The 26,464-nt window shown below is 50.4% G+C and overlaps 1 protein-coding gene across 2 annotated transcripts in view; it reads left to right on the top strand.

Annotated features, from left to right (window-relative positions):
- Nucleotides 1–26,464, top strand: part of frmd4a (FERM domain containing 4A) — a 734,343-nt gene that overhangs the window by 29,837 nt on the left and 678,042 nt on the right. Inside the window, exons 2-3 of one of the 2 annotated variants that reach the window (XM_038811947.1) lie at nucleotides 298–378; nucleotides 17,282–17,420. In XM_038811947.1, the coding sequence (XP_038667875.1) occupies nucleotides 17,376–17,420 (45 nt within the window). In that variant the 5' untranslated portion in view covers nucleotides 298–378; nucleotides 17,282–17,375. The remainder of the gene's footprint in view (nucleotides 1–297; nucleotides 379–17,281; nucleotides 17,421–26,464) is intronic. The other variant, XM_038811950.1, reaches the window with a different exon arrangement.

Raw genomic sequence — 26,464 nt, 5'->3', positions numbered from 1 at the left:
CCCTCCATTACCCCGTGATGCAGAGGCCCAACTTGACCACCTCGTCGGGGATCGGTTTCCACGGCACGGACTGTTAAACCTGGGACATTGCACTCTGCAGCATGCAAGCTATGTTTCACAAACTGTGCTTTCTGTATCTTCATTTATTATGAGAGATTATTCAGGGATTTTAAGTTTCTGTGCAGGCATTAGTTAAGTCGGATGCCTAACCTCCCTTTTCTGTTCTCATTTTTGTGTGTGTGGCATGTTTAAGGAATTGTCGGTTGTGGCACTGATTTCTTATCTGCTTTATTCTAGAAACGACCTTTTGTTGGGGAGACGAGTCCCTGTAAGAATGCCAGCACACAGCGAGGAAAGCACTGTCCAGACTTTGTAATTGTAAGTAGTCAGAATAAGGGGCGACGCGGTTATGGTCAAAGTGGGCCATTAATTTTCATTAGTGCGATTGTAAACTGTTGTAAATATTTAACAATCTGGTACATTGATGATCTGTGGAGAGCTCCTGTCTGGGTGAGGTCTGGTTTTCCTTTATATATGAAGCATAAACACAGTGTTACTGAGTGCATTTAAATACTTTCCCAAAATGTGGTATTCATCAAATCAAACAGGGGCATCTCAAGGCTCATTGTGGTGTGGAATCCTAGAGACAGGTTTTCCTGTGATTGGAGTCCCACTGAATTGGAAACAATTTTCAGGGGGAAATGTGTGTGTTGGGTTGCTGACGTTGCGCATATTATTGAATAGGGTTAAAGACCGTTCTGAAAATGGGAGCAGGTTGGACTTCCTGACGTTGGTGAGATCACGGCCCGTATGTACGGCACAAATGAGCTCCACCGAGCTGCAAGGGTGAGTTACCACCTCTCTCCAAGCATGCGCTCCGCCTGACACCCCTCAAATTCACAACCCCCCCCCCCCCACCCAAAGTGACCACCTCAGAGGAGAGCTCCAAGGAGACCACCATCGAGGTGTCACAGCTGTCACCCCCGCCTTCCACCAGCGCAGTGACACACACCTCAGTGGGTGACATTAATGGACAGGTTTCTGGGGCACAATCTGGTGAGCACCGCACGGTTGCTGATGCACGCCGGGAGGAGGGAGGAGCATCCAAGGGAGACGGCAGTCGGAGGTCTGCTGGATCGCAGAGCCCAGCTGGATCCCAGTCAGATGCCGAGTCTCTGGAAAAGGTGCTCCCAGAGCTGATGCAGTTGATAGGGCGCAGCCATGACAGTCAGCAGCATTCCAGCGACTAAAAAGCCGATTGGAGAGTCACAAAGCCGTCAGGCACAGGAAATCGTGGCGGCCACCAACACCAACACTGTTAGGGTGGTGACCGTGTCTTCGGTGACGGTGTCCAAGGTACGGCTCAGTCTGTGATGCTCATGACCGAGGGCCTTGACATCATGGCCCAGTCACTGAGGGACGTGTCCCAGTCACAGGTGGGTACTGCAGAGCATGGCCCAGTCACTGAGGGACGTGTCCCAGTCACAGGTGGGCACTGCAGAGCATGGCCCAGTCACTGAGGGACGTGTCCCAGTCACAGGTGGGTACTGCAGAGCATGGCCCAGTCACTGAGGACCATGGCTGGGGGTGTCAACACTATGGTGCAGACAATGGGGAGCCTCCAGATGACTCAGAGGCCTCTGGAACTCACTCCAGTGCCCCTCTGTCCTTTGGTGTCCCCAAAGTCCTACGGCACCATCAGGGAGGAGGAAGCGCTGGGGGCCAACCTGGGCCTGCCACCAAGGAGACCACAGTGGTCTCCATTTCTTTTGAATACCCCCCCCCCCCCCCCCCCCCCCCCCGCCCCCCCGACACTGGCACATCTCAAGGGCATCGGGCAGAACACGGCGACTCCAGTGACCCCAGTAAGTCAGCCAGGGCCTATGGCTCCAGGCCCTCCCGAGATCGTCCACCAAGGCTATCAAAGGCCATGTGCTGTGGAAGGCAGCAGCCTGCCTCCACCTCTGATGTGTACCCTGGCAACACATCTAGACGCAGCAGCAGACCACGAAAGATCAAGAAGTGTGAGGAGCACTGAGTGGGAGCACTGGTGAGGTCACTATCTGTAGCTCGGGGGAATGGAAATCTGACACAGCGAAATGTTCTCTAGTAAAACATGTCCTACCTCATTGAAGTTTTTTTTCGGGCGACCTATATAAGATTTGTTGATGCGGCTTTTAGGAACCAAAGCGGTCCATTTGGTCCCCTGAGTCTGCCCCATCATTAAACAAGCCAATGGCTGATCGTTTACCTCACCTCCACCTCTACCTATAACCATATCCCGTGATGCCCTTGTTACGCAAAAATCGATCAACCTCGTTCCTGAATACACTGAGCGACGGATCTCAGGCCAGCGTTTCCCAGAGATTCACAAACCTTGGAGTGAAGACATTTTCTCCCCATCTCAGTTCAAAATGGCTGACCCCTTGTTCTGAAAGACGACCCCGTGTTCTAGATTGCCACGGGCGACATTTTCTCAATGTCTGCGTTGTCCATCCCCTTTAAGAATGTGATGTCTTCCAATTGGATCACCTCTCATTCTTCTAAATCCGAGGAAAACAGTATTTATTTGTGGGGTGGCAGCATTGTTGGCAAAGGTCAGTGTCATCCCATTCCCCAATTACCCTTAATTGCCTCAAGGAACCTGAGCAAAACTGGAGTCAGTGGGAATCGGGGGGGGAATTCTCCACTGCTCCGAGTTCTACCACGTACAAAGGACGATGATTCTGGTTGTTGGAGATCAATCATCTCAATCCCAGGATATCAGGGCAGGTGTTCCGTCGGGGAATGTTTTTGGCCCAACCATCGTCAGCTGTTACATCAATGACCTTCCAACGGGGCAGAAAGCAAATCCCAAAAGCTGAAGAACAGAGAGTTCGAGAAACTAGAGGATGGAAAGAGGAATCCTGAAAAGACAAAGGGACATAGAAGTTGCATCTGAACAAGGTACTGTTCACTGAAGTTACAAAAAAGGGGCAGAGAGAGGTTCCCAGTTAAGTACAGAGTTGAGAGGTGCAGACCTGGAGAAATTGGCTAATGAGAAGCCAGACACCTGAAGCAGTCCTAAGGTTGGTGACTTTAGTACAGCCTCTGAAGCAGTAGTGTTCAGGCCAGAAATTACATTGAAGCTTGAATGCACGTGGAATCCTGGGTGGAGGAATACTGAAAGGAGAATTTGAAATCCTGGATGTGGATTCTTGGTGAAGGTGTCCAAGAGAAAGCATTGTTTGGGAAAAAAGCTCTAAGGTGTGCTTTTACCGAGAGTGGAGTTTGGAAACACTCGAGTGGAAGTCAGAGTTCCAGTCAGACCAGTTGCTTCACAGTGTGACAAACATCTGGGGGGATTGATGAGAAATCCACAGAAGTTCTTTAGCGTGGAATCTGTCACTTGGTTTCAGAGTGTGGTGTGTCTGACCACAGTTGACCTATTGGTTTACAGGGACTGTTTACTGATTGAGAACATTAGTGTCTTAAGAAATTTTGTAACTTGTGTAATCCTTATAGGTTTTTGCGTATTTGTGAAGGTGCAGTGGGAGTAAAGGAGTATTATAGTTATTTGTTTCTTGTTGAATAAAGTATTCATTTGTTAAAGGTTAAGTGGCAGTCCTGTGACTCTTCATCCATGTCTCTAAACAAAAAAGATAAAAGTTACAGTCTATGGAGCCAGGAGCCACTTTGGGCCTTTCCAGTAGTAACATCAGCTGGGATTGTAACAGATGACATACTCTTCACTTGCCTGGATGAGCGCAGCCCCAACGACATTCAAGAAGCTCAACACCATCCAGGACAAAGCAACCCACGTGAGCGGCACCTCAGCCGCCACCTTCAGTATTTACTCCTTCCACCAACGGTGCTGTGTGGCAGCCGCGTGTACCATCTACAAAATACAAAAACCGTGACCTCTACCACCTTGTAAGACAAGGCAACAGACGCATGGGGAACACCACCACCTACCTACCTGCAAGTTCCCCCCCCCCCCATCACCATCCTGCCTCGGAAATAAATCGGTGTTCCTTCACTGCCGCTGGTTAAAATACTGGAACTCCCGCCCTAACAGCACCGGGGGTGTACCTACAACTCATTGAACGGCAGCCATTCAAAAAGGTGGCTCACCACCCACCGTCTCAAGGGCAATTAGGGATGGGCAATAAATGCTGGTCTCAGCCCATGAACGAATAAAAAAAGGGCTTTGATTTTGAACTTATTTGGAAATTTATTCTTTTAATTTTATTAAAATTGTTGTTGAAAGTTGCTATTGAGTATAGTTTAAGTAAATGCAGGTTAATTGTACTCCATGTTTGTGATCAATTAACATGGAATCCCGACTAAGCGATGTGAGGGGAAATCACAAGTTGTGTGATAAAGGATGTTCCGATTTGCTGCCAGCAACACCTTAACTTATCAAAATTATCACATTGAAAGGAGTCAAGTGTTGACAATGAAGACTGCACTCCTAATCAGCATCCCACATGGTAATTCCTTCCTGTGTTACATTTTTATCTTGGAATTGCAACGTGTCACCTGAAACTTTAACTCATTCCTCTGCGTGCTGTATTAGGGAATAGATTGAGTGTATTCGCGAGTGTGGGGAGCTGCTGTAATTGACAGGCGCTAATCACAAAAACAAAGGTTTTGAATAATCCAATTCCTTCAACCGTGTATTTTGTTTCGAATTAAAAAGGCAAATTAAGATTGGAGAATTGGGCAGCGGCAGTAAGTGTTAGGGTAGAAGGAAAATAAAAGATTTTCGCAGTAACTTCATTGCAGTGTTAATGTAAGCCGATTTATGCCTTTATTGCCTTATTATTAAGAAAGACGTACATTATTCCAGCTTGGGTCACTGTCTGTGCGGAGTCTGCACATCCTCCCCGTGTGTGCGTGGGTTTCCTCCGGGTGCTCCGGTTTCCTCCCACAGTCCAAAGATGTGCAGGTTAGGTGGATTGGCCATGCCAAATTGCCCTTAGTGACCAAAATTGCCCTTAGTGTTGGGTGGGGTTACTGGGTTATGGGGATAGGGTGGAGGTGTGGACCTTGGGTAGGGTGCTCTTTCCAAGAGCCGGTGCAGACTCGATGGGCTGAATGGCCTCCTTCTGCACTGTAAATTCTATTAACATTCTATAATCCCACAAACAGCACTGTGATATTGACCAGATAATCTGAGTTATTTGTGTAGGTTGAAGGACTCCAAGAGGCATTCTTGGATCTTTGTTGACTTGTGTCCTGGGACCTTATACCTGTGCTTTGGGTGCGATTTAACGCCCAAGAAACAGAGTCTCGTTTTGGGCACGTATAGCCGGGTCTTTCTGAGCTCCTGCAGCCAATGGGACTGGTGTTTGATTTGGCCTCGGTCGGGAACGCCCCACTGAGGCCTCATTTCCTGCCTGGACAAGCTCGTCAGCGCAGGAAGAGTTCAGAGCGCCATTTTTAAACACAACCCCCCTCGGGGCACCACACCGCGGCCTCAGTACCCCCCGCTCCTCACTGCCCCAACTAACCCCCCCTCGGGGCACCACACCGCGGCCTCAGTACCCCCCGCTCCTCACTGCCCCAACTAACCCCCCCTCGGGGCACCACACCGCGGCCTCAGTACCCCCCGCTCCTCACTGCCCCAATTTACCTCTTAGGGAGTCCTCGAGCCCATCCTCACCCCACCTCGTAAGGGCAGGGCACCCCCGGGCCCGATCACAAGCACGGGCAACCTGGCACCGTGGCACTATCAGCCTGGCACCCTGACCGTGCCCCCGCCAGCCTGGCAGTGCCACGCCAGGAACCCTTGCAGTGCAGAGGGAGTGCCAGGGTACCACCCTGTCCAGAACCCAACCACCCAGGAGCTTCTAACGGCCTGCGAGAGACCCCCCCCCCCAACCCAGGTGCTGTTAAACCTGGTCCACGTTTGTGTGGACCAGAGCTAATTGGCATCATGGCAAGGTCTCCCAGATGTGGGTGTCATGATATATACCAATATATCATAGTGCAGACACACACTGATGGACACACACAGGGACCAATCAACATGTACAAACACCGCAGCCAATCACCAGTTAGAATACACTCACTATAAAGGCAGAGGGCACCACGGTTCCCGCTCATTCTGGGTGCTGCCTCTCAGTGTAACAGGAACTCATCCAGCCCAGCACAGACTCACACCACGTGCTGAGAGAATCAACTGGTTCAGACAAGGCTTAGGTCTCTAGTTCAAGTTAGCATCATTTAGACCCACAGTCATCGTGTGTTAGTTAGTTAGAAGTAGTTAATAAAATTGAGTTGAACCTTCATCTGTGTTGGAAGTGTCTGTTCATCTCTCAAGCCTACACAAGCCAACACATCAGTGGGCTTTCATTCCCGGGCCTGGGGAGAATTGGGCGGCGATATATTTAAATGTGCCAAATAGCTCACTTAAATATGTAAATCAGGATCTCGCCCTCGCTGGGCGACTCGTTAGATCCCGCAAAGCGTTCCGAGCATCGTAATGCTCCAAAGAGGCCTCTTGCGAGATGTCTGCGTGGGTTTCCTCCGGGTGCTCCGGTTTCCTCCCACAGTCCAAAGAAGTGCAGGTTAGGTGGATTGGCCATGCTAAATTGCCCTTAGTGTCCAAAATTGCCCTTAGTGTTGGGTGGGGTCACTGGGTTATGGGGATAGGGTGGAGGTGTTGACCTTGGGTAGGGTGCTCTTTCCAAGAGCCGGTGCAGACTCGATGGGCCGAATGGCCTCCTTCAGCACTGTAAATTCTATGATCTATGATCTAAGGATTAAATTCTATCTGCCACTTCTCTGCCCATTTCACCATCCCGTCGATATCTTCCTCTAACCCAAGACACTCAGCCTCACTGTTAATCACCCGGTCTACAACATCAACTGGGATAGTAACAAGGGGAAGAGAGTTTTCCCCCGGTGTCCTGGCCAATTTTAATCCCTCGGTCAACATCATAAAAATGGATGACCCGGTCATTGTCGCATTGCTGTGTGTGAGAGCGTGCCAGTACAAATATCGGCTGTATTGCCTATATTGCAATAGTGACTTTTTGGGACTATCTGAGGTTATGACAGGTATGCAGGCCAGTTGTTCTGTTTGCTTGGTGATGTGAAGATCACAGACACAACTGCATAACATCTTTTGTTTTCCAGTAATGCTGCTGTAGAAGATGCATTGAGGATTGAATACAGATACAAAAGAAAAGTTCCGTAAAAGAAAAATCAAACACGGCAATGATTCTAAACTCTTTCCAAAAAGTTCAAACTTTAAACTGAAATGCTGCCCAATATACAGCAATTGGGGACAGTTCTTCTGAGCGCGTCCTGTACCTACAAGAGAATAATTTGCTAAACATCCTTGAATGAAACAGTATCACCAACAATTTATGTTTATGGAGCGTTTTTGACGTTGCAACACAAAATTAAACATTGAACCACATGAGGAAAACAGGAAGCGCTGGAAAATCTCCGCGGGTCAGGCAGCATCTGTGGAGCGAGCAGTAGAGTTAACATTTCGTCTTCACGTTGGGCTAGGAACCATAAACTCTGTTTCTCTCTCCACAGATGCTGTCAGACCTGCTGAGTAATCCCAGCATTCTCTGTTTTTATTTCAGATATCCAGCCATTTACAGTATTTTGCTTTTCTTCAGGAGATATTAAGGCAGATGACCAAAACCTTGGTCAGAGAGAGAGGTTTAGCGAGCGTCTTGAAGAGGGAAAGAGAGGTGGAGAAACGGAGAGCTTCAGCGGGGAATTGCAGAGCTTGAGGCCTGATGTGACCATCAATTCACGAGACACGTGCTTTAGGAGGCGAACAGTGTTTTTAATCAACTTACAACAGAGCCAGCCTGTAACACGATGAACTCCAGATGAACTGGTGGCTGGCTCTTCGGCATCATCCTTTATACGTCAGCCTAGGGGGAGGAGCCGTGGGTGGAGCCAAGGGTGGAGCCCAAGTATAAACTCCTGTACATTCCCAGTGGAACTCCCCCTAGTGGTAGGGCAACGCAACTGCTTGTATGTCGAGTTTACAGTGATATGGTATAATATATATTACAGTGTGAATTACATTCACCACAAGGCTCAGGCAATTGAAGGTACGGCCACCAGTGGAGGAATCTGGAACTCGGGTTGACTGTTTAAAATAATGGGTCGCACATTTAAGACGGAGTTGGGGCAGCAGGGTAGCATTGTGGATAGCACAATCGCTTCACAGCTCCAGGGTCCCAGGTTCGATTCCGGCTTGGGTCACTGTCTGCGCGGAGTCTACACATCCTCCCTGTGTGTGTGCGTGGGTTTCCTCCGGGTGCTCCGGTTTCCTCCCACAGTCCAAAGATGTGCAGGTTAGATGATAAATTGCCCTTAGTTTTCAAAATTGCCCTTAATGTTGGGTGGGGTTACTGGGTTATGGGGAAAGGGTGGAGGTGTTGACCTTGGGTAGGGTGCTCTTTCCAGGAGCCGGTGCAGACTCAATGGGCCGAATGGCCTCCTTCTGCACGGTAAATTCTATATCTATGTATCTATGTATGAAATGTTTCCTCTTAGAAGATTGTAGGTCTCTGGAGCTCTCTTCCTCAAAAGGCAGTGGAAGCAGAATCTTTGAATATTTTTGAGGCCTAGCCAGATAGATTTTTGATGAACAAGGGGTGAAAGGTTATCGGGGGGGGGTCATGTGGGGTTGAGGTTACAGTCAGATCAGACATGATCGCCTTGAAATGTGGAGCGGGCTCCAGGGGCTGAGTGGCCTTCAGCTGCTTGTAATTTATATGTTCACAATTAAAATTAGGCATGCACAAGAGGGCAGAATTAGATGGACACAGGTATCTTGGCGGGCCGAGGAGCAGTTGGACATTATGGAGATGGGAAGTGGCGAGGCCATGGAGGGATTTGAAAACAAATATGGGAATATTGTAATCACGATGGAGCCAGTGTCGGCCTGCGGACACAGGGGTGAGAGGGGAACGGGATTTCCTGCGGGCAAGGGGACAGACAGCAGAGTTTTAGACGGCTTCAAGTCTGGAGGGAAGAGTTTGGGAGGTCAACCAGGAGAACATTGGAATAATCAAGTTGGGAAGTAACTGCGGCCTGAGTGACAATTTCAGCAGCAGATGATGAGCTGAGACGGGAACAATGTCAGGTGATGTTGAAAATATGTAGTTGGAAACCATGTAAATAACCATATGAAGGCTGTGGCTACAGGTCGGAGGTTCTGAATCCTGTGGTGACACAGGGGCTGCACCCCCCCCTCCCCCCCCATCTGCAAGTCACAACTCAGGAGTGTGGTGGAATACTCTCCACTCACCTGGATGGGAACAGCTCCAACAACACCCAAGAAGCTCGACACCATCCAGATTTCCAACATCCACAGTATTTCCCTTTTATTTTAGGGAAAACCCAATCACAGTCAGCTCACAGCACAGTCACGCAGGCTGGAGGGGGGCGGTCTAGTCTAGAATAATAAATAATAAATTAGAAAGCGGCAGGCAAACTCAGCAGGTCCGGCAGTATTGATATTTCCAGTCCACTTGACTCTCCTACAGAGCTACAGAGTGGTAGAAATGTGATGCATTATTGAGTTGGAGAGGCAGATGGGGCGGAACAGAAGGACAGGGTTTGGTCGGAGCAAAGGACAGATTGGCAAAGGTGCCATGGACATTAGACAAAATGGGTGTTAATGGTGGCAATAAGGACAGAAGAATTGCTAATAGTGGCAAAGGTAAGATAGTGGAATGTGTTCACAGGCGAACAAAGGTCAGTCGGCGCTCAGTGGGAGCAAAACCGAAAAAGACGTGACAGACGACCCTGTGGGGGAGGGGTGGGGTTGCATTGGGACAGATTAAGGAAACAAAAAAGAATTAACGTGGGGGCGTCAAGATGGAGGGGAAAGTTCACAGTCTGAAGTTGCTGAATTCAGTGTTCAGCTCGGAAGTCTGTAATGTGCCCAATCGGAAGATGAGGTGTTCCTCCAGTTTGTGTTGGGCATCACTGGAGCATTGCAGCAGGCCGAGAACAGGCACATGGAAATTGGGGAGCAAGATGCTGAGTTGAAATGGCAGCGATAGGAAGGTTGGGATCATGCCTGTGGGCGGAGCGAAGGTGTTCTGCAAAGCGGCCGCCCAGTCTGCGTTTAGTCTCTCTTATGTAGAGGAGATGCATTGGGAACTGTGAATACAATAGACCAGATTGAAGGAGGTGCAAGTGAAACATTGCTTAATCTGAAAGGAGTGTTTTGGGGCCTTTGATCGTGAGGAGGTAAAGAGGCAGGTGTTGCACCTTCTGAGGTTGCAAGGGAAGGTGCCGTGGGAAGGGATTAAGGGTTAGGGTGATGGAGGAGTGGACCAGGGTGTCACATGGGGAGTGGTCCCTGCAGAGAGCTGACCGGCCGGGGTGTTGCTAAATGTTGCTCAGTGAGCTTTACACTTAATTGCTCTGTTTTATAACCTTGCTCTAGAGTCGCCAGGTATCTTTATGATACCACCACGAGGTTCAAGTTCAAGTGCTGATCAATAACTCAATACACCAGTTAGTAAGGTTCAAATCAAAACACATTTATTATATACACAGTCAATCGCTACTCATGCATAAAATACTATTCACTAGACTATTTCTAACACTAACAGGCCAATACTTAGCTTTGGAAAAGGGACCCACTAGGTCAGGGGAACAATTGGCCTCTCGTTCGATCCTGAGTCTGCAGGCTTCCAGCTGGTATGGACTAAGGGTTAGGAGCGCCTATCTCGTAGCGTGCGTTGACTGGACACTTACCTGCTAGGCAGGTCTCTGTCAAGGGTTGTTTCGAGCTGCTGAGAGACCCTGCCAAGAAGAACAAATTGCACTTGGGGACTCTACTTTCTAGTCCCCAGGGGCTTCGCGCCCTTTTGGGCGGACCCTGTACCTGGTTCCAATTGATAGGACCATGTTCCAATCGATTGGTTTGATTTCCCCAATACTGGGGCTGTTCCCTGATCGATGGGCGGTTCCTAAGTGTCCGTTGGCTTCTTTTGTTTTGGCTCCTGCTGGCGCCGAGGAGTCTGGCTTGGCCTCGATTATCTTAACTGTTGCTATTGTTCCTGGGGATCGCTCATCAATATGCAGATGGTCGTCAGTTGTGGAGGAGGCGGAGACACTGGGAGAATACGATGGGGTCCTTCTCTGTAAGTGAGTGTGCCGTCTCATACACAGAAGGCTGAGCTGTGATTTCGCTGCAAGGTTCAATCTACAGTTGCACCATGAGCTTTCCTGGTGCTAAAAACCTCTGTGGTGTCTCAGTAGCTGTTGCTCAGTACCTCAAATTGCACCAAAATCCAAAATGTCAGCACTAAACCTCACCTCAAAGCTCCGTCTGGCATTCAATATTCATGACGTTAATGATACCTTGATGTCAGAAACATGAAACCAACTCTATGGGTTTAATGTGCCTGAAACATCTCAATGATCTGGTGACACCACAAATCAGTGAATTTATGTCCTCATTGGAGTAATCGAGATGGCAACCTTTACGTTAATAATTAAAATAGCGAATCAGACATTTGCCATTGGCTGATTTAAAACCGTTTCAATGTTGTACCTCGGAGTTGGGAACATGGATTGTGAAGGGTTGCCATGTTGTTTGGAATGATGCTGCTGACAGTTGTGAGGAAAGGATGGCATTTGTTGCCCCCCCCCCCCCCCCCCCGAATTGCCCTTTGAGAGCAGCTACCAGGGCCGGGATTCTCCGCCCGCGACACCCGGGCGACCAGACGAAATCGGGGTTCGCGCGGGACACCGACCAGACCGCCCGCCACACTCTGCCCCCCGCCCGCCCCGCTGGGTTCGTCATCCGGGATCTACTCCCCGCGCTGGCGTGACATTCAAAACCGCCATTTGCATTTACATTTGTTAGCGGGTCTGACCCAGTACGCACCCCCACCCCGCCAACCCCACCCCTCAGGCGGAGGTCAAGCGGGCGCAGTTCACTTACAGGTATTTGCAAGCGGGGACAGGGCGTCATGGCTGCTGAGGGAGAGAGAGGAGGCGTAAGAAAGGTTTTAAAAATTTTTTTTTAATAAATGTTTTTTATTGAGTTTTCATATTTTATATATGACAAATTACAAATTATTAGAGAGAGAGAGAAAAAAAAAAGAAAACACAAAAATTTAACATGAATATTTACAGGTAAGCATCTTCATAACAACAATTGTGGCCGCCCCCTTTAGCCAGCATACATATTTTACATTCCCCAATATGGCCGAGGCACATGTTTATAGGCATTTATTTATAGTTTGGTTTTGGGCCTTAGCTAGCCATCAAACCCCCATACCGAGCCCGTAACCCCCCCCCCCCCCCCCCCCCACCCCTCCCCCGGCTACCTTCCCCCGATTCCCGTCCATTTTCCCCTGATTCTTGGCCACCCGACTATTCTTCCTCTTGTACGTTGGCCACAAACAGGTCCCAGGAACAGTTGCATGAATGGCTCCCACGTTCTGTCGAAGCCGTCGTCCGACCCTCGGATGGCATATTTGATTTTCTCCATTTGGAGAGAATCCGAGAGGTCGGACAGCCAGTCCTGCAGCTCTGGGCTGGTGCTGCTGACCGCCAGCCAAACAGGATTCTACGGCGGGCAATCAGGGAGGCAAAGGCAAGGGCGTCCGCCCTCCTCCCCAGGAATAGATCTGGCTGGTCTGAAACCCCGAAGACCGCCACTATCGGGCATGGCTCCACCCTCACCCCCACCACTTTGGACATAGCCTCGAAGAAGGCTGTCCAGTACTCCACAAGTCTGGGGCAAGACCAGAACATGTGGGCGTGGTTGGCCGGGCCTCTTTGGCACCGCTCACATCTGTCCTCCACCTCCGGGAAGAACCTACTCATACGGGTTCTCGTTAAGTGGGCTCTATGTACCACTTTTAGTTGCGTCAGGCTGAGCCTTGCGCACGTGGAGGTGGAGTTGACCCTATGCAGTGCTTCGCTCCAGAGTCCCCACCCTATCTCAATCCCCAGGTCGTCCTCCCATTTCCTTCTTGTTGCGTCCAGTACGGTGTCGTCCCTATCTACCAGTCGGTCATACATGTCACTACAGTTCCCTTTCTCTAGGATACTTGCATCCAGTAGGTCTTCCAGTAGTGTCTGTCGTGGCGGTTGTGGGTACGTCCTTGTCTCCTTTCGTAGGAAGTTTTTGAGCTGCAGGTACCGTAGCTCGTTCCCCCCAGCTAGCTGAAATTTAGAAAGGTTTTTAAAAATGTTGAAAATGGGAGCACTTGCTGGGGGGTGGCTGCTGGGGGCTGGGGGGGGGGCGTAGCGGTTAGTGGGGAGCGAGTTACTGACATATCAGTGAATTTGGGGTGTCTCCCTCGGGATTGGGGGCGTTCCCCTCGGGATTTGGGGTGTCTCCCTCGGGATTGGGGGCGTTCCCCTCGGGATTGGGGGCGTTCCCCTCGGGATTGGGGGCGTTCCCCTCGGGATTGGGGGCGTTCCCCTCGGGATTGGGGGGGGGGGGCCTGGCTCAGACCCTCTTTGCTGCTGTATTTGTTTTAAACGCACCCGTTTGGTACCAGTTCCAGGCCCCTGGCTGCTCACTGTGGCCTGTAAATGTTCAAACAGCCTCTGGTCATTTGGGAGACCACCCAGGCCGCCCCTCTGGAAACCCTCCGCCCCCCCAGCTGGCCCATCACTGGAATGGGCGTGGACAACCTCAATCAATGGCCAATCAGGTGCTGCCACTCTTCAGTTCACTCCTCAGAGCCCACCCCAAATAAAGGACACTTGCACCATGGCCATTGGCATCTTCCCTGGCACACTGCCCCTCTTAGGGCAAAGGCCTCACCAGTGTGCGTGTGAGGGGTGTGGGTGTTGGTGTGTGGGGGGGGTGTGGGTGCGTGTGAGGGGTGTGGGTGTTGGTGTGTGGGGGGGGTGTGGGTGTGTGTGGGGGGGGTGTGTGTGGGGGTGTGTGCGTGTGGGGGGTGTGGGTGTTGGTGTGGGGGGGGGTGTGGGTGTTAGTGTGGGGGGTGTGTGTGGGGGTGTGGGTGTTGGTGTGTGGGTGTGTGTGGGGGTGTGTGCGTGTGGGGGGTGTGGGTGTTGGTGTGTGGGGGGTGTGTGGGTGTTGGTGTGTGGGGGGTGTGTGTGGGTGTGTGTGCGTGTGGGGGGTGTGGGTGTTGATGTGTGGGGAGGGGTGTGGGTGTGTGGGGGTGTGTATGGGGGTGTGTGTGTGTGGGGGGGGTGTGGGTGTTGGTGTGTGGGGGGGTGTGTGGGTGTGTGGGGGTGGGTGGGTATGGGTGTTGGTATGTGGGTAGTGAGGGGTGTGGGTGTGTGTGGGTAGTGAGGGGTGTGTGTGTGTGGGTGTGTGTGTCAGTGTGTGGGGGTGTGGGTAGTGAGGGATGTGTGTGTGGGGGTGTGTGGGGGTGTGTGTGGGTGGGTGGGTAGTGAGGGGTGTGTGTGTGGATGTGTGTGGGGGTGTGTGTGTGGGTGTGTGTGTGTGGGGGTGTGTGTGGGTGTGTGAGGGTGTGTGGGTGTGTGTGGGTGTGCGTGTGTGTGGGGGTGTGTGGGGTGTGTGTGGGGGTGTGTGTGCGTGTGGGGGGTGTGGGTGTTGGTGTGTGGGGGGTGTGTGTGGGTGTGTGGGTGTTGGTGTGTGGGGGGTGTGTGTGCGTGTGGGGGGTGTGGGTGTTGATGTGTGGGGAGGGGTGTGGGTGTGTGGGGGTTTGTATGGGGGTGTGTGTGTGTGGGGGGTGTGGGTGTTGGTGTCTGTCGGTGTGTGGGTAGTGAGGGGTGTGTGTGTGGGTGTGTGTGTCAGTGTGTGGGGGTGTGGGTAGTGAGGGATGTGTGTGGAGATGTGTGGGGGTGTGTGTGGGTGGGTGGGTAGTGAGGGGTGTGTGTGTGGGTGTGTGGGGGTGTGTGTGTGGGTGTGTGGGTGTGCGTGTGGGTGTGTGTGGGGGTGTGTGTATGGGTGGGTAGTGAGGGGTGTGTGTGGGGGTGTGTGTGTGGGGGTGTGTGTGTGGGTGGGTAGTGAGGGGTGTGTGTGGGGGTGTGTGTGTGGGGGTGTGTGTGTGGGTGGGTAGTGAGGGGTGTGTGTGGGTGTGTGTGGGGGTGTGTGGGGGTGTGTGTATGGGTGGGTAGTGAGGGGTGTGTGTGGGTGTGTGTGGGGGTGTGTGTATGGGTGGGTAGTGAGGGGTGTGTGTGGGGGTGTGTGTGTGGGTGTGGGGGTGTGTGTATGGGTGGGTAGTGAGGGGTGTGTGTGGGGGTGTGTGTGGGTGTGTGCTCAGCACCGCTGCCCAGGCCCGGTAGCCTCCTGTCCATCCTGGGAAATGGGTGACCCACCTCTCCTCCACCGCATCCACCATCCGGTCAAGCTCTGCATCAGTGACCATTGGGCCGCTCTGCTCCGTGCCATTTTATTGGCTGGGACGAGGGTATGTGGGGAGTGGCTGCTCACAAGCATCTCCAGTTTGTCACATTCTCCAGGGCCTAACCTAGCCCCGGGGTGGGGGTTTAGCGGCCTCGCTACGTAAAGCACGCGGCCTTCCTGACATAAACGGCCGGAGATTTGCCGGGTCAGTGGCCGCGCATGCGCACGCCGACGACCTGCTATGGTCGCGCCGTATAACATGGCGCCGGCCGCCAGATAGTGCCCCATGAACCCACTCCCTTGCCACCCCCACCAGTTTCCTCAGCCCCCCGCCGGCACTGTTTTAGCTGCCGTGCACACGGCAACCGGGTTTGTACCAACAGAGCAAGATAAGACCCTTAACCTGGTGGGGGGGTTGGAGGGGCGTTGGAGGGGGCGGAGAGGTGGGGGGGGAGGGGGAGGGGGGTGAAAGTCAACCGGCCCAGAACCTAACTCTGGTGGAGAACAGTGGCAGGATTCAGGTATGCTGCCATCCCAACTAATTCAGTACCCCCCCCCCCCCCCCCCCCCCCCCTCCATCCCGTCCCTCCACCTCCAGGTCACCACCAGAGTGAGCAGAATACGATGACCATGACTGAGACTAGCTTTCCGATGATCTAATTCATTGAATTTCTATTCTACCAGCAGCTGTGGTGGGATTTGAACCGCTGTTCCCAGGATATTAGCCTGGGCCGCTGGACTGCCAGCCCGATGACATCACCCCAACACCACACTTCTGATTTCTTTCAGTTCAGAAGGAATAATTTAAACTAAAACCGACTGGGGAAACTAAATAAAAACTGGCTGAACTGTTACACCAGCTGGGTCTTAAGAAGGATTTAATGTTCTTTTTCAGCTCATTAGAGATCTGAATATTTTACAGATTGTTCAATATTTTATACCAAGTCGCCACGACAGCCTGTGGATGATCCATGTAAACATTTACATAATAAGTCTAGACTTACAGTAGCCAGCGTTTATAAAACTGATCTGAGCATGTCTGGGTTTTTGGCAGTCCAGCCGTCTATTGCTCTGAGGGCTAGCCGGCCATTTCTGCCCTAAATTATTACCGGTCCACCCCTTTCATTAGTCGAGTGGTCTGTTGGCTCTGTGCAGCCTCCATTAGGATTAGAGAGACCTCGAGTGTGATTGTTGGAAGTCCTTTGTCTGTGAGAGCTCCTCCGGTGCAGCAAAGTGTGCTCAACAAAGCTTAACACGTTTCCAGTAAGTGTGGGTGACCCATGGGAAATGTTGCTTTCTGGTCCATTTTGGAAGGACGAAGGAGATGGAGAATTCGATCAGGTGAAGGGCCACTAATGAACCTAGTCCTCATTTAAATAGAATAAAGTGAGTGCACAGTGCTGTGATTAATAACCCTCCTACATATCGAAGTATTTATGGTGCCTGTGTGTTGGAAGTATCCTCATTGTGCACCGTATTTGGGATAAGGAACAGCAGTACACCTCAGCACGATATCCCGTTCTTATATTTTCGATTGGAATGTGTTGAAACTGGAACAGTCATATCGAGCTGATTAAATGACTAGAGAACAGAGGGTTAATGAGCAGGAGCTTTAAGTACACAGAGTGCTCTGCTCAAGGCTGCCTGTCGATCAGGTGCGCGGTAACCTGCTCCGTGCCTTTGCTCCTGAACGGCTGGGCTGTTTGCACTCTGCTCGCTATCTCCCAGCATCTTCTCCGGAACCAGCTGCTTCCAGGTTGAGTTAAGAGATGTAGTCACTGTTCTCTTTTCAAAATCTAATTAAGCTTTTCTGCGCCCCCCCCCCCCCCCCCCCCCCCCCCGCAACACACACACACCTCACTCTCCCACCCCTCCCTCTCTCACCCCTCCCTCCTCCTATGTGCTGCTCTTTCTGTTGCTCAGCTGATATCAGGCAGTATTTAAGCATTGTTCTCTGGCATGTCCAATTTTTGTTTCTGTTGCTAATTGCAGGTGTTTGGATAATCTCCCCCCCATAAAACCCACAACGCCCAGAAAGTTGCTTAATGCGAAGGGGTTTGCCGTTAAATCAACTGAGGAGAGGACCATGGCCGTACATCTTGCCCCTGAACCAGCTTTCAGCTTACTTATGGTAAGCGATTCTGCTGAACTGACAAGATATTCTACCCCACTGTGATTGCAAAAGCCTCTTGAAAAATTTGTCTTTCTTTTCCCCTCGGTAACGCTTCAGGTTTGTCATTTGTGCTGCGTGAGTGGACGCTTCATTTTTATTTCAGATCCAGCTGAAATTTTATGGCGCTGAGGTATAAATAAATAAACAAAGGCCCTGCATTGATCAGTGTTTTCCAGCTGAGGAAGATGTCATATTCCCCAGGGGAGTGCACAGTTTTACATCGTGGAACAGGCTGGGTTCATTGGGCATGCTCAGTAAGCTGTGTAAAATATGTGCTGTGTAACAAGAATATTTCCAGCGGGCTGCCAGAATTCTCCAGCCACCAACCCACGTGGCTGGAAAGGTTCTGTTCAAATTTTTTTTGGACAGTCGAAAATTTCTACGATTGTGCTTTTCGCTGGCGTGCGTGCGTGCGGGGAAGTTTTTGAAAGAAGCGACGTAATATTGAGTGATGTCGGGGCTTGGAAGCGACATGTGGGCATTACTGACGCTGGTGGCTAATGAATTACCCCTTTGTTTTGTTCGAAGAATCCATTCTCAATTGTCTTACTGATGATTACAATAAAGACTGAGATTCTGTTTACTGTAAGGGACAAAGTAATTACTATGGCCTGTGACAGCGCAGGTCCAGAATGGGGCACCCACGTGCGATCAGGCAATATATCTGTGTTGACTTGAAAATCTCCTTCAATGAGGCTGATGTTAAAAGCACAATTGAGTATACTCCGGGCAATATTGATATTTTCTTGCATTCAAACCGACGGGCTCTCTCTGCTTATCATTCTCTTGTGACGTCACGAGAGAGGAAACAAAAGGACGTTAAACTGTGGAATCAATTTGGATCGAATTCTCCCCTCACCAGCTGACAGATGTTGAAACAGGGCCAAATGTGTATGGGGGAGCTTGCTGTTATGTCAGATCACGGTGGAGGTTAGGGACGGAGATAAACCACTCGTTCACAAGGTGCCTGGAGACGCCACCCTCGGATCCCGCAGAGCAGCAACGAGTGGGATGGGACCGATTGCTTTGTACGATGCTGAGGCCTTTGGGGCGACAGTTGGAACAATAAAAAAAAGAAAGCCCCGTAGAATTCAGCATTACATTAAGAGGTATGACAATAACGAGGCACTTATTAAATTGCCATCTGCCCACAACAGCTGCAGAGCCGATAGATGGTGCTGATTTGTTGTTTGATTTTTACAGAGATTACGGTGTTCAGCAGCAGGAATCTGTGACAGTGTAGGTGTACTGAGTGTTTACAATCCCCTCCCAAACGCCAGAGAAACAAGTTCAAAGCTCTTCACATAATGAGGGTGCCGCAGAGTTCCGCGGTGGCTTCATATTGCATTGATAAAGGAGGGCGAAAAGACCCAAAACAAAAGGCTTTCCTCCTATTTGACTTTTCCCTCCAGTTTCCACGTTCAGCATCGAATGTGGAATGTGTGACACTAGGCAACTAAGGTATGCAGTTCCGATTTTCAAAGGTTTTCCTGCCACTGCCTCCTTCCCCGTGTAAGAGATGTGGGACGACACGGAGCTGACTGCGCCTTAACTGGAGACCGACACACAAACTAGGTAAAGGGAGACCAGTTAGAGTGCAAATTGGAAATGTGATTCAGACACAACAGTCAGGCCGTGTGCAAGGGAAGGTTCATATCATAATTCAAATGAATACGTGACAATTATTTTTTAGTCATTGATACTTTCTAAATGTTTCTGTCTTCCTCTATTTTGCATTCTATTTAAATTAGGGGTAGTTGTGAACCCCTCCCTTGTCCATCGATAATGTTGGGAAAGGAGGGGGGGGGGGGGATTAAGATTGTGCCATACTGCTGGTGATTTGCTCTACATTCCAGCCCTCCACCATCATCAGTCACCTGATTCGAGGCAATGGAACGCTGCCCAACTCACGAGGCTGGGGTTTAATTAACATTCCATCAACAGGGCACACACTGGCGAATTTGAACACACACGGCATCACAACCTCACACATATGAGTACAAACGAACTCCTCACGGGCATAGGGCGGGATTTAGCAGCCACGTTAGCTGCAGGCGTAAAGCCCGTCATGGCCGCTGAATCTCGCGAGAGAACAAAAACGGGATTTGCGCCAGAAGATCGCGATCGTCCCGGCCCGCCCCGATGATGCGACCAGGACGCCCAGGATGGGCGCGGACCTCATTTTCATGATTTTTAAACCATTACCGGATACTTAGTGCGGTTAATGTCGCACCTTCAGCCCTCATCGAATCTCCCCACTCCCCAGGCGTGACGTCACGCTGGTGTGAATTACTGCTGCTTTTCAAAAACAGAAACCAGGCCGTGACCTCCGAGAGGGAGGGAGGAGGTCAACACCACATCCTCCACTGAGCATCAGGCAGTCCAAGGGGGGCAGGGGCCACTGGCCAACTCTGGAGACGGGGGGGGGGGGGGGGGGGGGGGGGGGGGGGGGTCGTCGGGGGGGTGAAGGGTCTCAGGGTTCTGGAGGGGGTGGAGGGCAGGCAAATCAGGGGCTTGGAGAGAAGAGGGTCAGAGGATGTGAAAGAAAGGAGAGGGCATCTAACCTGCACGTCTTTGGACTGTGGGAGGAAACCGGAGCACCCGGAGGAAACCCACGCAGACACGGGGAGAACGTGCAGACTCCGCACAGTCACCCAAGGCTGGAATTGAACCTGGGACCCTGGGGCTGACCACTGTGCCACCGTTCCTCCCCATAATACTGCACCAGCAGGGCAGGGTGGGGACAAGGGTGGTGTGAGTGGCCCTAAAGTTGGCTATTTAAATGAGCACTGTAAATTCTATGATTCTATGATTGTCGTGGGAAGAAAGACAAAGGGAATGGAATTGGAAATGATTAAGGCTGAGAAGGGAGCTGGAAGTGGCACAAATAGAGAGCAGAATGTGTTAATGGCAGAACAGAGGTACAGTAAGAAGTCTTATAACACCAGGTTAAAGTCCCAACAGGCTTATTTTGGATCACCTCAGCCCCAAATATAACCTCGCACGCACGCTCAGTTTGGGTTCCGCCAGGGTCACTCAGCTCCTGACCTCATTACAGCCTTGGTTCAAACATGGACAAAAGAGCTGAATGTCTGAGGTGAGGTGAGAGTGACTGCCCTTGACATCAAGGCAGCATTTGACCGAGTGTGGCATCAAGGAGCCCTGGCTAAACTGGAGTCAATGGGAATCGGGGAAACTCTCCGCTGGTTGGAGTCATACCCGGCACAAAGGAAGATGGTTGTGATTGTTGGAGGGCAATCATTTCACCTCCAGGACATCACTGCAGGAGTTCCTCAGGGAAGTGTCCTAGGCCCCAACCATCTTCAGCTCCTTCATCACTGACATTTCTTCCGTCATCAGGTCAGACGTGGGGATGTTCGCTGATGATTGCACAATGTTCAGCACCATTCACGACTCCTCAGACACTGAAGCATTCCACATGCAAATACAGCATGGACAATATCCAGGCTTGGGCTGAGAAGTAGCAAGTTACATTCACACCACACAATTTCCAGCCAATGACCATCTCCAATAAGAGACCAGCCATACAAATAGTGTGGCTACAAGGACGGGTCATAGACTAGGGACCCTGCAACGAGTAACAGGTCTCCTGATTCCCTAACGTCATAAGTGCAATGGAATAACCTCCGCTTGCCTGGAGGGGGTGCAGCTCCAAAACCATTCAGGAAACTTGACACCATTCAGAACAAAGCAGGCCGTTTGATTGTCACCCCACCAGAAACATTTACTCCCTCCACCACTGAGGAACAGCAGCAGCTGTATGTACCATCTACAACATGTGCTGCAGAACTCACAAAGGTTCCTGAGACAGCACAATCTCTGACCCCCCACTGGGTCGGAGAATCGCCGGGGGGGGGGGGGGGGGGGGGGGCGCGTGAATCCCACTCCCGCCAGCTGCCGAATTCTCCGGCGCCGGGGATTTGGCGGGGTGGGAAGGTGGGAATTGCGCCGTGCCGGCCAGCGGCTGCTGGTAGTGGCCCCCCAGCGATTCTCCGGCCGGCAATGGGCCAAGTGGCCGCCCGTTTTCGGCTGGTCCCGCCGGCGTAAATTAGAGTAGGTACTTAGTGGCGGGACCTGGCTGCATGGGCGGCCTCGGGGGTCCTCGGGGGGGGGGGGGGGGGGGGGGGGGGGGTGGCTTGGCCCGCGATCGGGGCCCACCGATCCACGGGCGGACCTATGCTGTGGGGGCACTCTATTCTTCCACGTCGGCTGCTGTGGTCCTCCGCCATGGCCGATGCGGAGATGAACCCCCCCCTGCGCATGCGCTGGGGTGACGCCAGCACACGCTGGCACTCCTGCGCATGCGCCAACCCGCGGCAGCTGGTGGAGGCCCTTCGGCGCCGGTTGGCGTGTGCCAAGCCCCTTCTCCACCGGCCGGCAGGTTGCAAACCGCCCCGTCCCCGGCCTAGCCCCTGAAGATGCCGAGGATTCCGCACCTTTGGGGCGGCCCGACGCCGGAGTGGTTCACGCCACATCTCGGCGCCGAGACCCCTTCGCCCCGCCGATTCCCGCAGAATCCCGCCCAAGGGCAGCAAACACATGGGAACACCACCACCTGGACGGTGCCCTCCCAAGTTGGCGGCACAGTGGTTAGCACTGACTTGTGATCCAGGGACCTAGGGTAATGCTCTGGGGCCCCAGGTTCGAATCCCTCCCTGGCAGACGGTGAAATTTGAATTCAATAAAAATCTGGAATTAAGAGTCTAATGATGACCATGAAACCATTGCCAATTGTCGTAAAAACCCATCTGGTTCACTAATATCCTTCAGGGAAGGAAATCTGCCGTCCTTACCCGGTCTGGCCTACATGTGACTCCAGACCCACACAGCGACTCGGTTGACTCTTAACTTTCCCCCTCTGAAATGGCCGAGCGAGACGCTCAGTTCAAGGGCAATTAGGGATGGGCAACAAACGCTGACCCAGCCAGAGACGGACACATCCCAAGTACGAATAAAAAAGAACAGGTTGTACGTCCTCTCAAGAGGGAATGGCTGAAAATCCAAGAAAATTCAACTCTTCTCCTGCCTGTTCTTGAAAAGAAATCTGTTCACTCGGCTGTGACACTGAATCAACTGAATAAAGACCAATATTGCAGTAATAAAGCCTTTCCTTTCCTGGTGATTGCCATGAGCAATCACGTTGCAATATTAATTTAATCAAGCTCTATACAAGAGAACAATGTTAAGGAATCAAAACGAAAGAGAAAATGCTGGAAAATCTCAGCAATCTGTAGGGAGAGAAAAGAGCGAACGTTTCGAGCCCAAAGACTCTTTGTCAAATGTTAAGGAATCCCTCTGTCTGGATGCTTTGTCCTTCCGTCCTGTACTAACCTTCAATTGTCATCAATTTTCCTTTCTTTCTGCAGGTACAGCCATTATTGCAGAAGTCTGCATTACATCATCAAATGAATTGGCCACTCCCAAGCCTGTTCTATTAGCCAAACAAGGGCCATATAGCCAAAAGATTAGCATTTCTTTTGTATGACCTGGCTTATATTTGCTTTGGCACTATAGAGTTGTAAACAGTGCATAGTTGGTGAATGGGCATGCTAATGGAAGTGTCATAGCTTGGCAAAGGGGGCAGGGGGGACCATGAGAATTGTTAGGATGGGGGGGGGGGGGTTGTGAGAGGCCATAAGGGTTGTTTCGGGGAACAGAGCTTGGCATTGCATGCATGAGGCTGGGGGGGGGGGGGGGGGGGAGAGGTGGGGGGGGGGGGGGGATGAGGGTCAATAGGGATAGGTGAGGAGGCATACCTTGTCAAGGGGGTTCTAAAAGGGCCTTGTGAACGTAACCATTAAAAGTTCACCTCGTACTGACTGTGGTTCATGTCATCTCTGTATCATGACTCATTGAAAAGCTGGCCCAACTCCATGGGAATTGTGGAGGGCTAGAAAATGTCTATCCCGACCAGGATGGGAGTGCAAGCCGACAACCTAAACCAGCTTGCGCCCTTTAAATCCCGAAAATCAGAAACCCTGGGAATTTGGTCGGACCATGTTTCAGCCCGATGAGGATTCCTCATCAGAACACGTTTGCTTCATTTTGATGCACTGCGTTGGTGAGACTGAATTATCTCATTGTAGCTGGAGTGACTCATTGATAGTGCTTGGACTGTGAGTGCAGGACTTCAGCTTAAAATTAACCAGTCTTGTGAATATGAGATGACAATGATATTTTACCTCACAGATTACTATGTATGTGAATACCATTCCAATTTGGAGCAATCAATACTATCAATTTCTACCTTTCAATAGAGCTGAATGAATAACAAGGTTACTGAAATATTACTGAAAAGAGAGGTATTGCCAAAATGTTTTGCCTTCCACTCATCAGGAAAACCAGGAATGGCAAATTTGAAATGACCACAGCAATTTATACTGCAGGAAATGAAATGAAAATGAAAATCGCTTATTGTCACGAGTAGGCTTCAATGAAGTTACTGTGAAAAGCCCCTAGTCGCCACATTCCGGCGCCTGTTCGGGGAGACTGTTACGGGAATCGAACCGTGCTGCTGGCCTGCTTGGTGTGCTTTCAAAGCCAGCGGCTTAGCCCTGTGCTAAACAGGAGGATAGAGTACTGATTACTTCGCAAGTTGACACTGATTGGTTGAGCCATTGCCATACAGAAGCTCCCAGGCAGTTTCGGAAAGGTACAATGTAGAGTTTGGGTCCCTCTGAATGAATGTATGTCACTTCTAGCAAGAGTAAATGAACCACGTTATGAGCTCAACTGGTTGTATTAAACAGGTTGTTAGTGTAGCTGTTAGTGCACTCAGGATTGTTCAACACATGCTGCCCAATAACAACTACATCCAACAGTAGATTTGTTTGCGGGGGTTTTGCGAGCATGGGCTGGATGAGTACGGTCTGCTCTGCCTGTTACGAACAACCAAAGTAACATGCTGCGTTATTTCATCAGCTGATTGCTGTATGTCCGGCCTAGGTAGCTGGCATCACACCAGCAATGAAATTCATAAACCGTGTTGCTCAATTATGTGGTAGGAAGAATGTCTTTTTGGATTGGTGGCTGTGGTGATGTCCATCACTGTAAATACACAAGGGGTTAATGTAAATACATGTAGACTAGCTAGACATTAGAGGGAGCACCAGAGACATGACACACAGACACTCAACCAATAGATCAGTTAGATAGGACACGACCAATGGATTCACGATACAGACAGAGGTGACACGACCACAGGAGGGCATTACACCAACTCAACAAAGGACACCACACACATGATCTGCCTCTTTCCAGTGGAGACAGTCAGTGAGTAAAGACACAGGGTTGATTCAATATCACTCCCACCATGTGGACTGTAGCAGTCTGGTTAGTCAGTCTGAGTAGCTATAGTAGGATTAACAGTAGTGTCGAACCTGAGTTATAGAAGTGTAAATAGTTTAATAAACGTGTTGAAGTTATCTCCACATCTGATCCTTCCTTTGTCAAGTGTGCCACAAGGAAGCCGCTTATGTTACACTAAGAGCATAACAAGACAGTGGCAACCTCCTATTAGTGGAAACTTCCAGTGATGTAGCTATATTTGGAACAGGATAAAGGTTGATAAGAACTTAAGAAATAGGGGCAGGATTAGGCTTTTTGTCCAACCCAAGCCTGTTGCACCATTCACTAAGACCATGACTGATCTGATATTGGCCTCACCTCCACTTTTCTGCCTGTCTCCTTGACCTTTGACCACCACCCCCCCCCCCCCCCCCCCATCGTTCAAGAATCTGACGATCTCAGGCTTGAGTGTATTCAATGACCCAGCTTTCACTGCCACCTGGGGTGGAGAATCTCCAAGTTTAACCACCCACTGAAAGACAAAATCCATTCTCCACCGTAAATGTGTGACCTCTTAACCCGAAAATCTGTCCCCTGGGTCTAGGCTCCCCCATGAGGGAAACACCCATACAGCATTAGGACAGGCACAGGTAGAAATGACCGGTTGCCAACTGTGCAGAACGTGATGATTCTTGGCCTTCTGGAATTTAGCCAAAGAATGTATCTAATTGAAAAGTATCTTGTGGGGAAAATTGTTTTTTCTTGACTAATCCCTTAATGGGGGCAGGAGGAATCTCAATTGGGCCAAGTGCAACCAGGATTAACTTTGTAGTCTGCAGATCCATTCCATATTCCCGGTTTTCTTTTTAAGACAAGTGGTTATTCCGAATTGGTCATTGTGTTTAAAGGGAATTGCAGATGGCCTTAATGAGAGCCTAGAAAAGTCTAATCTGTATATTCGATATGTTGGGAACACAAGAGGGGACCATTTATAACTGTTCAGTATGAAGCAACATTAGAAGAAATAGGAGGCCGTGGGACCCTTCAAGCCTGCTCTGCCATCCCATAATACCCTGGCCATAACTTCCCGCACTAATTTCCTGACCTTTAATTCCCCCACTATCCAAAAACCAATCTTGAATATACTCAACAGCTGAACATCCACAGTTCTCTGGGATAAAGAATTCCACAAAGGTTCCCAACCCTTTAAGTTGTGAAATGTGCATGGCAAAGAAGAGAACTGTGGATTACAATAAAAACATATTTTTCTTAATGCGCTAAATATTCATTTCCCAGTATCTTCCCTACAGAAGCTCCTTCAATGTGGGAAATGTGCTCTAATTGCTAATCGTAGTTTTGATTGGTTTTGCATTGTTGCATAGACACATTAAAATTGAGGTCAAATGGGACATTTAATATTTGCAAACAGCTGCCACGAGCAGTGAATTCTCATTTCCACCATCCGTCTACTGGCACATTGGCAGCTGCTCAGTGCCTGGACATTGGCATTGAGGTGTAGCATCAACTTTAAACCCTGTCTACAACAAGAATGATTCAAAACTAACAAACGTATCCGGCCACGAATTGTGACTGAACATCGAAATAAATACTTAAACTCTGTGCAGGGAGAAAATAACATTAAAAATACATTTTAAAATCCTATATAGCAATCTATAGTGTTGGAGGTTTATCAG

This window comes from Scyliorhinus canicula, chromosome 11 (genome assembly GCF_902713615.1).
Source record: "Scyliorhinus canicula chromosome 11, sScyCan1.1, whole genome shotgun sequence".
Classification (NCBI taxonomy): Eukaryota; Metazoa; Chordata; class Chondrichthyes; order Carcharhiniformes; family Scyliorhinidae; genus Scyliorhinus; species Scyliorhinus canicula.
The sequence above is the reverse complement of the archived record's forward strand: the minus strand, read 5'-3'. Positions and strand labels throughout refer to the sequence as shown.